Source organism: Xiphophorus couchianus, chromosome 8 (genome assembly GCF_001444195.1).
Source record: "Xiphophorus couchianus chromosome 8, X_couchianus-1.0, whole genome shotgun sequence".
Taxonomy (NCBI): domain Eukaryota; kingdom Metazoa; phylum Chordata; class Actinopteri; order Cyprinodontiformes; family Poeciliidae; genus Xiphophorus; species Xiphophorus couchianus.
The window spans coordinates 17,991,063-18,005,410 of NC_040235.1; the positions used below are offsets into that span (position 1 = coordinate 17,991,063).

The window sequence follows — 14,348 nt, forward strand, 5'->3', positions numbered from 1 at the left end:
AACACACGAAGAAGAGAACCGAAAAGTCATGGCGGCTGACAGGTTGTGATGAGCCAACGAAAAAAACAGTGGAGTCTTTCAAGTTGGATTTAATAGATTTATGCCAGTCCAGTGGGTAAAGCTCGACTGACAAGATGCTGGTAACTCTGAAGACATTACAACAACAAACATTTAAAATTGACATCGATGAGGAGGAGACGGTGAGAGATAGAAATATAAGTGAAGGGGGTGGAGTGGGAGTGGGAGTGGGGTATGTCCTGGAACCGAGAACAGTTTGGGAATGTCTCATAACAGGCACATCCATCCATAAGTAGGTTTGCGGACATTCATGGAATGTCATTTATGTATTTGTCCTCAATGCGTCCCACTTAGGCTTTGTATATTTATGTTATCATTTCTGAACAAGTCAAAGTAACTGACTTGTACATATTGAAAAAGTGACTTATGTTATCAGTAATTAGCCGCAGCCCGCGTGATGTTCCAGATGATGTTTGAAATGATTTACTTACTAACTTTTACTTTCGCTGAGCTTATGTAATATTCTTTTTTTTATGTACGGGGACTGCGTAATATTTAATTTAACCAAAAGGATACTATAACTATTTTTTACCTTTAATTTGTCTGTTAAGCTTGATTTAACTCGGGTCGTTGTGGCAATTTCAGAAGGAAGCCGTTATTTTTATGCGATATGTCACAGGGAGTTTGGTTTGTTGACTCGGTTTGAGAGCAGGTCAAGCTCACTTCCTTTATTACTCACTGCAACTAAACAGGATGTTTTAAGGGTTGTAAACACTTGTGCAACATAACATGTGAACAAGATTGTTAACGTTTTTTTTTTTCATGTTTTGTCTATAGGTGAAAATATTAAAAGAGAGGATTGAAAAGGAGAAGGGGAATGACATCTTTTCTGTTGCAGCACAGAAATTGATCTATGCCGGTATGATATGTGCAAATCAATAAGATAAGATGCTGACTTCATACATTACCTTCCATGTTTTTGGAGAGATGTGTGAAAGTCTGGAAAAGTATGGGATTTTATTTTTCCAAGGTTGATTAAGTATGGGGGGAAAAGGTCTCCAAACTTTACATTTCAAACAGCCATTTTTGCCCTCAGCAAGCTAAATAAGTAATTTAGAGTTGCAAATGTTACACGACTTTTTGAAAAAGGGCAACTTATATGTGATAAATATTCATTATAAGAAGCTTGTTGTGATTTTTAAAGAACTAAACCTTTTTATGGAACCTTTTTTGTATCTTGGCTTTTAAGAAAGTCAAACATGAAAAGCATCACCAACGTTTTGAAATGCCAGTAGACTTTGCATATAAATCTGCTTGACTCTGCCAGACAACTGAAAGGACAATGATTTAGAACATGTGGCAAAATTAACACAGAGATTTCAGTCTTTGTAAGTCAGTACAAAGACTGAAAAGCTTCAGCTGGAAGAGAATAGAGTGACCCAGAAGTCTAATTACATCAAGTGTTAAGAGCAGAGGAAACAACAATTGTGTCACTGAAAAAAGTTGTTTCTTCATACAGATTTTTTCCCCACTAAATGAAGCTACCCACAATCCATGTGCAACTTTATTTTCACCTATAGATTTGATGGATTATGGTCAGCTTCATTTAGTGAAAAGAAAGAACTGTAACCAAATGGTCAGTGCAGAATTAAAGTCTCTCAGTGGTTAATAGTTTTATCAACTTTAAGAGACCTTTGTTTAGACAAGTGGTGCATATTTTGATACATTTGCTTTGTTTTCCATAGTAGTGCTAAGTAATATGTTAAGATTGATCTATACAAGTTAAACATTGTTGCATGCTCACATATTTTTCTAATGTATTGAGACAGTAGCATGTTAGACTTCATTGTAAAACTTGAATTTGACACATTTGCTTTCCTAGAAATTATCTATACACTGTTCAGTCATTTCTTCAGCAGAGGTTTAATTCATATAAAGTGTGCACCGTTTTATATAGGTGTTATTTTTTTTGTTTTTTGACAGGTAAAATCTTAAACGATGACACGCCTCTCAAGGAGTACAACATTGATGAGAAGAACTTTGTGGTGCTAATGGTGACAAAGGTTCATAATTTAAAGTTTCTCCAACTTGCTGTGTTTTTCTTTTTGATTTAGCATTGTATCGAATAACGCTGGTATTCCATCATAGGATTAAAGCTGTCTAATGACTATAGTCAGAATTTTTTTTTGTTGCTATTTATTATCAATTCGGAGCAGCACATTTATGTAAAATACAACAGAGTTAATAGTTTGATCATAATGACAGCTTTTATATGACAAAAGATATTTTATGACCTATAATTAATTTTTTTTTTCTTCCAGCCCAAAATGGCCTCAGCCACCACACAGACTTCATCAACCTCTTCAGCTCCCGTCACCACGGCTCCTGCAGCTCCTCCTGCAGCCCCTCCTGCAGCTTTGTCTAGTTTAGAGAATCCAGCAGAGCCGACTTCCTCCGACAACAAGTCAGAGGACAAAACAGAGGTGACGCCACCAAGCTCTGACCCATTCTCCACCAGTTTTGGCAGTAGCGGGTAAGGATCAGACATTCACCCAATAACATTATGTTTTGTAGATATTAAATATTTTCTTTTCTCTTCTAGAAGCCCTGAGACTTCACCAAACTCAAACTTGATAAATGAAGCTGTTTCAACTCTTGGTAAGGCTGAATTTATATGTTTATATGTTTGTTTGTTAGCTGTTCTGATGTACGCTAGGCACACGTCTACATGTCCTCATGCTCTACACTTAGAACATGCATTGCCTCAAAGTGAATCCTGTGAACCTGCATATCTGAAAACTGCTGAGTATCAATGCTTTCTGATTTCCTTTAAGCAATAATACTTTTTTTTAATTCAAATTGTTTATATTGAGTTATGTTTATGCTTTGTAGAAACAAGTATCTCTCTTGCTGTGTCTTAGCTTTTTAAATTTTGTTTTAAAGAATAGAGATGAAAAGATTTGACTGCACTGCGACAATAAATCTCAGTTGTTTTATTGGTGACTGTCTACTCATTCCTTCAGTGACAGGTTCGTCGTATGATGCCATGGTATATGAAATGATGCTCCTGGGCTTCGGGAGAGAAGAAGTAGTGGCAGCTCTGAGAGTGAGCTTCAACAACCCTGACAGGGCTGTGGAATACCTGCTATCGGTATGAGGAGCTCTGTGGTTGAAATGAATGCGCTTTTAATCATATTACCAGATTGATACATCTCTTAACTGATTATAGATTATACTTTTGTGTGACATTTGCAATTTTGGAGCTTACTTTGCTTTCTCAGCTCATAGTTGTGTTAAAGACTCGTTTCAAACTTTAGGTCACATTCATATCATTGTTTTGTAGACAGTCCGAGTATCTATGAAACTTTACAAGAAGCCCCAAATATTTGTTCAGAACAATCTTCTAACTCTCACACTACTGTGGGTTTACCATTTCAATAGCACACAAAAACATGATGCTTTTGGTGAAAAATATAATATTGTAGTTTGTAGTTTTAACTTCCCATAAATCAGGTTGTCAAAGGCTTTTTATTTTCTTATTTATTTTTGTCAAAAACGTTACACTCGATGAGGGTCTAACTTGTAGACATTCTATATACAACAAATATGAACTAATGCCTTGGATTTTAATATGAAATTTAAATTAACAGGCAATTCCATTTAATCCCACAGTTTGCCACTCACGGTGGCAGCATGTTGAAGTAGCTCTGTTACATTATTTCTGATTCCTTCGTTTTGTTAACTTTTGGTTCATTTTTTTCTGGCTGTGGCATTGCTTTTTTGGAGAATTATTCCCTCTGGCTTTGAATGCTGTGCAGCTGGAACAACTTTTGTTCATGCTGTTTTACTTTCAGGTACGGTAGTTATTATCATGCATAACCATAGCAACCAGGCTGGGACTAGCTCACAGGTGTTAAACTCCAGTCCTCAAGGGCCGGTGTCCTGCAGTTTTTAGATGTGCCACAGGTACAAATCATTGGAATGAAATGACTTAATTACCTCCTCCTTGTGTAGATCAGTTCTCCAGAGCCTTGCTAATGACCAAATTATTCTATTCAGGTGTGGTGCAGCAGAGGCACATCTAAAAGTTGCAGGACACCGGCCCTTGAGGACTGGAGTTTGACACCCCTGGACTAGCTCAGTTTAAATAATACCTGAACTAGCAGCCCAAAACCCAGAGGAGTTTAAAAAGGGACTTCTTGGATGAAGAGCAGAACCAAAGAACAGAGAGGAAGAGGAAGTCCAAGCCAACTCTTCCATTTATGATAATGGACAAAGATCATATCAACGACTGTAACATCACAGGCAGAGATTTAAAGAGGAGTGGGAAAAGCATTGAGGTAGATTAGCAGTGTTGGCAAAAACTGGATGGTGTTATCTAGGAAATGTTCCCGCGTAATATCATCTCTGCTGCCATAATATTGAGCAGTTAGCATGTCATGCAGGGATATATAGCAACTGTGTTCAGTCAAAGGATTCTTCAGATTTGTTGCAAAACTGACTACTACCTGAGATCCTTCCTGCCCAAAGCATCACTATCCACAATCACTTTGAAGATACTTGGATGATATGAGTTAAATAAAATTTTTCTTTGGGATAAATGTATTTATTTATTTTTTTTCAATTAGAATTTAAAGTAAATGTCAAGCAATGACCCTAAATAATGTTACGTAATGTCATGGTGTGCTCTGTCTACTCTGAAAATGTATTCCCTCAGCATGCTGGATGTTCAAGTAATGACAGTTAGACCTATTTTGTGTATTTATCAGCTCATAATATTTTAGATAATATGCCACCTGACCATCAAAAATGGTCAGGTGGTCAATTAGTTTTAAATATAAAAATAGAGAAGTAACTCAGTATGTCCTGACTCAGTGTTGGACTACATTTTACACCCTTCTCCCAAATGTTTATCCATAATGCAAGCTTGGGGTGCATCAAAGCCAACACCCATATTTTGTATACTTGACAAAAGTGGTTTCACAGAATGCAATTTATTTCTTGTTGTACAAACCCACATGAAATCCATTTTCAAATGCATCAGCATCCATGGAAAAATAGGAAACAGTTTGGCAGAGGTTTTAGTGTTCACTTGGAAAAAAAACTTAAAACTCTTACAGAGTACTTCTTAATCAAGATATGAGAGCATCATCCCCCTTGTTGTTGCTCTACTAACCAGTGGAGGCCTACCTCCTTCCACAGGGTGTGTCAACCAGAGATCAGGGTCCTGCACCAGGACCTGATACCACGGCGACTCCATCAAGTGGAGCTCCAGCTGCTCCCTCCGGAAGTGTTAACACTCCTGCCAACACTGGATCTTCACCAAGCGCTACAGCAGGAAGTAAATGGAACACCCTGATTCCAAAAGCAAATGAGGCATGAAACTATGCTTTCTCTGCCAGTTTTCTTGTTTCTTGCTGCTTACAATTTTAATTTCCGCTTCCAGCCAATCCCTTGGACTTCCTAAGAAATCAGCCTCAGTTCCAGGTGATGCGACAGCTGATTCAGCAGAATCCTGTCCTGCTTCCAACGTTGCTGCAGGAGATCGGCAGGGAGAACCCAGACCTGCTGCAGGTGAGGAAGAGCCAGACCTCAACAATGTTTCACTTCTAGATTAAAACACTTGTATACTTTTATAGGGGAGTTTTAACAAAATGACAGTTTACTCATCTACCAGTCTACTATATCCAGTGTTTAAAATGTCAAGTAATTCTTCTAATGACACATTGCCAGGCAAAGACAACTAAGCCTGTTGGGCATTTTTACAATTGGTAATACATTGCAGAGTGTTTTAATGGGATTTTGTGCAATAAATTAACCAAAAGTACTGTGTGTTTGTCAAATGGGAGCAAAATGTTAAAAACTTAGAACTGAAACATAATTTTGCTTTTTATTGCACAAAAAATGTATTAACAGTTTGAATTCACCTTGTTTCATTTTATCACACTACTAGGTTCCACACAGCCAAATTAAAGCTCTTTTTTAAACACTCTGTTCTGCGTTTCACTTTGCAACAGTACACTATTCATGAACGTTTCATTCTGAATTATAGGAGATCAGTGACCACCAAGAACAGTTCATCCAGATGCTGAATGAGCCAATTCCAGACCCAGCTCCAACAGGTGGCGGAGGAGGACCGGGTGGAGCCGGAGGAGTGGGAGGTGGTACATCTGGTGGGGGTCAGATGAGCTATATCCAGGTCACACCACAGGAAAAAGAAGCTATTGAGAGGGTGAGGTGGAGCATGACAATGTCCAGAACCTGTTTTTTTTTTTATTTATTATTATCTAAAAACACTGGAGCTTAAATTGAAAAGATTGATGGATATTACAGTTTTGTTGAACTAACTTTCACCTTTTGCTTTCCATCCAGCTAAAAGCCTTGGGTTTTCCAGAAGGACTCGTCATCCAAGCCTACTTTGCTTGTGATAAAAATGAGAACTTGGCTGCCAACTTCCTTTTACAACAAAACTTTGACGACGATTGAAGGAGACATTTTTTTGTTGTTGTTGTTTTCATTCTTCCACTGTTTTGTTAGTCATGTTCAGTATATCTGCAAATAAGCCTTTTAATTTCTAAAGTGTATTTTATTTCCCGGTTCCAAAGCAAAGTTTCATGATTACACTGGATAATTCTCAGTTGGGATCTGCTGTAAAAGGACAAGCTGTTGTTAACAGGTTACAATGGAGTAGTGATTAAAATCCAATACTTTTGCATCAGAGTTTGCCTATGTGCCTTTTGTTTTATTGCTTAAGAACAATTGTTTGTTTGCAAATAATAGGGTAAAGCTAAGAGGTTCTTACAGGTTCTTACATTTGCTTCTTGAAAAAAGAATTAAATTGGAACCAATCAAGCAACATGTGTGTCTCCTTCTGTTCGTCTTTATTTTTGCACCATAATATACAGTATGTTGAACTTTACAAATGCAACTCACTATATTTTTGTCTTCCCTTATATCAATTCCAATGAAGAGACAACCCAGAGAGCATTTCCTGTTGTAAAAATCAGGATGATTTAGCTGAATAAACCTGCAGAGGGCAACATAGACCACAAAATGTTTCACATTTAACAGCGCGCCGACATGAAGGTATGCAACAAATAAATGTCGATACTGTATGTTAAGCATCCCAACATGGGTAAAGCTCATATTTAATTTAACTACATCTTAGTTTTTATTCCCTTTTAAAGCTTGTGTATAATTATTGATATCTTTAAATAATTCCATGTATACCAACTTGGAAAAAAACATGTTATATGTTTCTAGCAAAATAAGGTAGGAAGGTAATGGTCAGGCTATGAATATACTGTAAACAAGTCAAAAATATATTAAAAAAAAAATCTGGAATAGGAACTAAGTATGTTAAAACTTCGAATATACTATTTCCAAAGTAAAATTGTTTTGATACTTGTGTGTGCAAGATATATGTACATAAACACATTCTTTTTGTGTTTAATTTGTCTTCTTGAAGGGGCATTTTCTTACATGTGTAGATGTATAGATGGTTTGTTCATTTTCTGTTTTTTTATTTTATTTTGGATAATCCTGAAATTGTCATATTAATATGCACCATATGGTTCTAAATCTGTTTTTCCCTAAATTGTTGAGGTAGTATTTATTTACAGATAGTCTTTGAGAGGTTGTTGGATAACCTTTTTTTCAACATTTCATTTTGCACTGTCATGTTACGAACTCGTGTTATATCAATTTGACTGCAGTTTTTTCAGCTCAGGTGCATATTTTGATTTGTTCTTGGACTGGAATATATTAAAAACTTGTTTTAAGATGCTTGCAGTTTGAAGGACTTACATCCTAAAGTTTCCCAATGTTTGGAAGCACTGTTTCAAAAGAAAATGACTAAATACAACTCTTTCACAGCATCTACTTTGAAGAACCCAAAATAAAACAAACATTGCTGAGTCATTATGAAACTAAAGAGGCAAACAGAGTTTAATATTTCTTCATTAACCCGCTAACATGGGAACATTCAAACAGCAGTTTTATGCACACAGCAGTGTACAAACAAGAAATGAGAATACAAAAACTGTCATTCTAGATTCACTTTGTGTTTTTATTCATATTGTCTCAACAGAGAGCAGCAATCAGATCTGGGGTCATCCTTGAATGTCCCGTTTTCTTTTCTTTCCTCTGACAGGTGGAAAGAAAAAACCTCACGGAAACGGGAAAACTTTTTTATGGCCACATTGTACTGGTTTGCCTCTTCATATGGGACGATTATATTGTGTAGGACGCGACTGTGAGTCACCGCTGCCATTTCAAACATAAATGTGCTGCTCTGTTACAGTTTCGCAAAATGTTCGGTAACCACATGCATCTCGTCATGAGTTTGAATTAACTAAGAGTATAAATGCCACCTTGATTTTCTTAGTTCAAATACATTTTTATTTCATTATACTGTAAAATACAAAACAATAACAAAACATTTTTATGTACAAATGTACAAAGTTTAACATTATATTACATATTTTGGCTATAAACAAAAACAAAATCTTTGTTCAGAGTTACTCATTCAATACAAAAATACGAATGTTTCATATAAATTATTGCACTTTGCAGCTGCAGTGCGTTGTAGATTGCCATCGCAGTTTAGAAAGTGTTCACCTGAAGTCATACTTTATGGAAGAAAACACAAACAACTAAATGGCACTTTTATTTTCATTGCTTCACCCTTTTTCTTTATATCTATTTTCCATCATCTTTGGTACCTTTTTTTTCTAAAAGAAACCTTCTCTATTACTCAGCACCATTCTGTATAAATTAACATTGTACCTGAAAATAAATGGCTTTGCAGGTGAAATGGGATGATAAATATCGCTGTTTATTAATACAGTTTGTTTTAACAGTGTGTATTAGGAGTAAAGTCTGCGATGGTGTGTTGCTCGCTGCTAGAAGGCCTCTGGAGATGCTTTGTCTGTTGCTCCTGGTTTCCCTGAATTTTCCAGTTAAAATCCGCTGGCACCTGGTCCACCAAGTTTTGTCGGTTAAATAAGACAAATTCCAGTTTGGTCCCTTTTTTTTTGTTTGTTTTAATAAGGTTTTACAACCCTGGCTGAGAGGCCTCGTCGAGTCACCTGCACAATGCGAGAGGGGCTCTTAAAGGAGTAATGCTTTCTTTTTCTTTGTGCCATGAACACCACAGCGTGTCTTGCTGCTCGACGTCAGCTTGAAGGCAAGTTTTGGTAAAAAAAAAAAAAAAAAGTGTTCTGCAGACAGATATATATATACTGTGGCCTTCAGCTTTTGTCGTCTTGTCTGCGTCTCATAGGTGTCTCTTCATGTGGAGAGCAAGGTGGTCCGACCTGGAGAAGGCCCGGTCGCATTTCTGGCACTGGAAAGGCCGATGACCCGTGTGTTTCCTGTAGTGGCGAGTGAGCTCATCGGAACGTGCAAACTTCCAGCCGCAGCCCTCCCAGTCGCAGTGGTAAGGCTTCTCCCCTGTGATAAAAAAAAAACAAAACACACACACACCCAGAGCAGTTAGCACCATCCGTAAGGTTGAAGTAGCCCAGGCTTCACCACCTCCAGCTAAAAAAGAGGTCCATCCTGTCCTGCAGCTCCTCTGTAAAAGGCCTAGCAGTTGTATTTGAGCAGGGATCAGTGTCAACCTGTTTTGCTGCACCTGACAAGCAACTCCCCTAGTCCATCCCCCACCTTTCTATGAATGTGTTTGTTCAACAACGTGCAAGTGATGTGGCCTGTTTTTTTGTAAATCCACAATGAAAGCCTTAAGCTGAATAGCTCTAGATTACACAAAAAAAGTATGATTAATGAGCGAGGATTCAATGTGCATGCCTCATAAAGTAAAAGGCAACAGGAGAAGGAAAAACTGTAAAGGGAGCTCTACCTGTGTGTGTGCGGTGGTGTGCTTTCAGGTGGGAGCTCTTTGTATACGTTTTGCCACAGCCAACGTAGTCACACGTGTGCGTTGCCACCCTCTTCCTGGGCCAGGCGCGCCTACCGCGTTTGGGCTTCGGCTCCTCGGGCAAGCAGTCCCCGCTGGAGATCATGAGACCCTCTGTAGGGTGACGGGATGGCCAACATAATCGCCATGAAACATTAATATCATACCATAGAAGAATAAAGATCTTAATAATAGAATTTGCTTGTACAATCGGCATTGCCAAAACTATTGTTTCGTCTCTAAAATTGAATTTATTGAATAGATAAACTCTCTGCTGAATTGGTTGTACAAAGTAATTGATACTGCAATGTGGTGTGCCAGTCACCTGGGTACTGCATGGATGAGCCCTGAGGGTAGGAGGTGTAGCCCTGAGAGGTACCATGGTGGTACCCCTGCGGAGGTAGCGGGATCTGAGAGAGAGGGTGGCCCAACTGGTGCTCCCGACCAAGAGGATTGTCTGGAGAAAGGGAAGAGGATGAAGATAATCTAGTGCTGGTCATGGTCCTCCCATTCCCTGGAAATGCATGAAGATCCAAGTTGCTGGGGCGCTGTTGCTGGCCTGCCCGGCCATGAGAGTTCACCCCTGCCAAGTGCAGGTCTATGGGCTGTGAAATGGTGCAGTTACTGGGGTTCTCCTGCTTTATCCGGCTGCACACGAAGGACGGCGAGACCCGTGACGGAGCAGAGTCCGATGCCGGGCCGACGCAGGCCTTGCCTACAGTCATGCTTTGGCTGTACTCTCCCATGTCCATTGTTGTCTTGACTACAAACTTGCCATGGAGGCTAGGAAGGTGGAGGTATGCTGGGTCCAAATCAGGTCTCATGAGTTCTGCCACAAAGCCTCCAGAGGGCGAAACGTCACTGATGTCTGGGATGGTGTAGAGCAGCTCACTGGCAGTGTCTTGAGGAGAAGGAAGTTGGTAAGATGAGGTGAAGGAACCCGGGGAAGATGACATGGCCTGGGCAGAGCTGCACCCCATGGCTTCCTCCTGCTGTTGCTGTTGCTGTTGTTGCTGCAAGATGGAATTGGACAAAATAAAATCATAGTCCAAGTCCAGATCTGGCTCAGTCTCCTTCTTGGACATGCTGGTGCTTGTTATGCAGGTGGCTGTAGGGTGGTCTGGGTCGCAGCAGCTGCTTCTCTCTGGCACACTTGGTTTCTTAAGATGGGACAACTCCTCCTTCCATTTCTAGAGATAAGTTAGAGACCAGATAAGAAGCTTGTTTGTGTCGAGTTACCTCTAATAACAAGAAACTCATACCCATTTATGTCCTGCTCTACTTCAAAAGAGTCCAAAACAAGGGAAACCGACTTGTGGACAAGTGCAGTTTAAGAAAAAATGTAATGAAGTGTGATATTTATGAAAGCTCAGCAGCACAGTTCAGTCAGGTGGAGGAAAGATCTTTGGAATGTGCACTGGTTGAAATACTGGAATTGATTCAGAAAGCATAAAAATGGGAAAAAACAATAAGTAGGCTTGGATAAGCGCTCGGAGACTTTGTGCAATCAGATAATATTCTTTCTAGGAGTTTTGCTGGAAACCATGTGTGCTTTCCCAGTTTGAATGCCTACGGTTCCCTGTATAAACTGGTGCACGCCCCAGCAGTGTCAAGCCTTGACTGCAGTAATAACATGGGAGCTACACTGAGAAATAAACACTCTTTAAATAGAGGACTATAAGAGATTCCCTGATGCCCAAGTTCTATCTGGTACTCAGTAGGGTTTACTCACCAGATAAGCACCTCCTATGGATCTGCTCTTGTCAGTTGGTCCGCTGGCAAACGTGGAAATAGATGGGAGAAGCGTGCCACAAGCCATCTCGACGTCATTTGGAGGCTGCCTGAAATTACACAGAAAAACACCGTAAATCCCCGGAACGATCCTGCAGGAGGAGGCGCAGCGCAGGCTCCTTTATATTCCACAAGCAAGACGATGATCAGGCGATGTTGTGAAAAATGTTTCACCTCATCAGTTAGAATCGACTCTTAAGTCTTCTTGCCGAGGACTGCACTGGATCTGGTAGAAATAAAATCCCCTCGTCAGAAATGTTTCAAAGTTTCTGCTCCGCACCGCACGCCGCACTTTGGCTCCGGGACATGCCGCCGCTAGATTGGGCGCGCCGGTGGAAAAGGAAAAGCAAAAAAAAAAAAAAGAAAAAGAAAAGAAAAAAATGGAGCTAGTTGTGACTGATTGGAGGCTGTTTTGAACGGGGAAGACAGAGAGGCGACGAGCAGGGGAATCCCTCCCGCCAGTTGCCTTGCGGGGAGACCGGCAGTCTGAGTGAGGAAGCAGCGTGAGAGAGGCATCCTTAAATCTAAATCATGGGAAACGCCTTCTGTCGCCCCGGCAACGGGCGCAGGAAAACATTAGGGGGGGGAGGGACGAAGAGTGAAGGGGTAGGCCGAGTCTAATGGCATAAAAAAAAAAAAGTGAGGCACAGCGAGGTTTGTTTGTATTCATAGCAACGGTACCAATCCTTGCTGCTTTTATTCTTGTAAAAAGCCATTTAGGAAGCGCAAATTTCCAATTGCAACACACAGACTGACAGGAGAACATAGGTAGGGCGATAAATGCGGACACCTGCACATATCACCTGGAGAGCCGAGATAAATAATACTTAGTAAATAATGGAGATATAATATTTAATAACAATAATATTGATGAGTAATATTTTTTTTTATATTTACTTTTTTAATAGTTAATGACACACATACATATATATATGTGTGTACATATACGAAAGTTCACTTTTATATCGAATAATCACTATACATAGTGCAATGAATATTGCTTGGTAATCTTGGCGTAAGGTTCTCATTAAAAGCATCCATTGTCTATATTTGCAAATAGATGCGGGGTTAACCCTGGACAGGTAGCAGTGTAAAATGGCAAAGCACAGAGAGGTAGACAGGGCAAACAAACATGCTCTCTGACACTCACTCCTGCAACCAGTTTAGAAAGACCACTTACCATAACTTGCATGCTTTTGAACTGTGTAAGGAAGTTGTACCTGGGGAGATACAGTGAGACTGTGCAAACTGCAACACATTGCCCACATTGAGCCTAACTGTGCCGCTGTTCATCCTGAGGCATAAACAAATCCAGTTATTTGGAAAAAAAAGGTTCCCTGTTTACTACTTAGGAAAATTATTATGTGTTGTTTGGATTCATTTTAACTTTTACACAGAGTTCTGTGACACTGCTAAAATTAACTCATGATGAATCTTTCTGTAGGATGCATCATGCTGTGGAAATGTTTTCCTCTGTTTGGGATTTGAAATCTGGTCAGAGATTATGAGGAAACAGACATGACTAAATACAGGAGAATCTTCAAAAATATGTTCAAGGCTGCAAAAACTTAAGTGTGGGTGTTGGTTCACCCTCCAGTACACAAGACCTTGTGTTGCCTTAGTCAGGAATAATGGCAAAACAATGAACAAAATTGCAGTAGATGTTAAAAAAAGAATATGAAGAAATATTAATAATGGCTATCTTAGAATAAGAACTTCTAGAATTTCTGGTTGCTTAAAAGTAAAAACATAAATGTTTTTAAATACATTTGTACAGTGCAGAATTATTAATTAAAAATATATGTAGCCAAAGATTTCAAATATGATTAAACTTTTGCTTGGCAAAAATAATTTGATCAAAATCAAATTATTTATAGTAATTTTACTCTATAAGTGTAACATTTTATTCCAAAGACACACACAAAAAAATCTCTGTGTTACTGAGGTTGTATTGGGTTTTAAAAATCTTCCTTGAAAAGCATTAAAGCTTTAAAATGCCAAGCTTTGTGGTTGAATTGGCATCTTGCTGGATTTGCAAATCATTTTGGCACAAACTCTGCTGTCCAGAATAGCTTGGCACACTGACTCCAGATCATTTGCGAGAGCAAACAAAGCATTCGGCATTGATCCTCCTGCATCAGGATCTCGTCTGTTAGGTATGTCAACAAACACGCTGGCGTTTCAACAGGACATGTTCTCCATAAACGACTTGTCCGTGTCTTCGCACAGAGTCTGAAACTGCATAAATGCACAACGCTTCAGTTAGCAAACAAAAGCATGTGGGAAAAAAAGGCAGGACACAGAGACACATGAGCTCTGTCAACAAAAATGGGTATCCTGTTTGGGCTGCTTATGGCTACAATTTCACGTATTATCTCAGACCAAACATTGCAGATGTAGATGAAACAAACATTTGCATACACTGCATATTAAGACAAATCTTTTTCTCACAAAAGCAGGAAAGTTAAACTTTTTCTGTTTTTGGCCAGATTGCTCATAATGTTTTATTACTTTCCTAAGCTGTAAACATTTGAGATTACTTTGCAATTTGGGAAAGCCCTGATAATGATGCCCTGTCACGATAGGTTAATTCACCACATTGTAGTTAGAGGGAGGCAAA

At 39.2% G+C, this 14,348-nt stretch overlaps 2 protein-coding genes across 2 annotated transcripts; one reads left to right on the forward strand and one right to left on the reverse strand.

Annotated features, from left to right (window-relative positions):
* rad23b (RAD23 homolog B, nucleotide excision repair protein) lies at window positions 1-6,876 on the forward strand. Its single transcript, XM_028025326.1, has 10 exons — window positions 1-200; window positions 856-937; window positions 2,002-2,081; window positions 2,340-2,551; window positions 2,621-2,676; window positions 3,042-3,169; window positions 5,221-5,359; window positions 5,465-5,592; window positions 6,071-6,250; window positions 6,391-6,876. The coding sequence occupies exons 1-10, from the start codon at window positions 135-137 to the stop codon at window positions 6,502-6,504; spliced, it is 1,185 nt and encodes a 394-aa protein (XP_027881127.1). The 5' UTR covers window positions 1-134; the 3' UTR covers window positions 6,505-6,876.
* Window positions 6,877-8,698: 1,822 nt separating this feature from the next.
* klf4 (Kruppel like factor 4) lies at window positions 8,699-12,231 on the reverse strand. Its single transcript, XM_028025325.1, has 5 exons — window positions 11,903-12,231; window positions 11,670-11,778; window positions 10,263-11,127; window positions 9,881-10,051; window positions 8,699-9,471 (listed from the first exon to the last, which is right to left on the reverse strand). The coding sequence occupies exons 1-5, from the start codon at window positions 11,905-11,907 to the stop codon at window positions 9,296-9,298; spliced, it is 1,326 nt and encodes a 441-aa protein (XP_027881126.1). The 5' UTR covers window positions 11,908-12,231; the 3' UTR covers window positions 8,699-9,295.
* Between the last annotated feature and the right edge of the window lie 2,117 nt (window positions 12,232-14,348).

Coding starts and splice junctions, on each gene's coding strand:
- rad23b (XM_028025326.1), top strand. CDS start 135: ATGCTGGTAACTCTGAAGACATTACAACAACAAACATTTAAAATTGAC. Junction 5,593..6,070: donor AGAACCCAGACCTGCTGCAG/GTGAGGAAGAGC, acceptor TCTGAATTATAG/GAGATCAGTGACCACCAAGA. Junction 6,251..6,390: donor AAAAAGAAGCTATTGAGAGG/GTGAGGTGGAGC, acceptor CTTTCCATCCAG/CTAAAAGCCTTGGGTTTTCC.
- klf4 (XM_028025325.1), bottom strand. Junction 11,128..11,669: donor CCATAGGAGGTGCTTATCTG/GTGAGTAAACCC, acceptor ACTTATCTCTAG/AAATGGAAGGAGGAGTTGTC. Junction 9,472..9,880: donor ACACCACCGCACACACACAG/GTAGAGCTCCCT, acceptor TTTTTATCACAG/GGGAGAAGCCTTACCACTGC.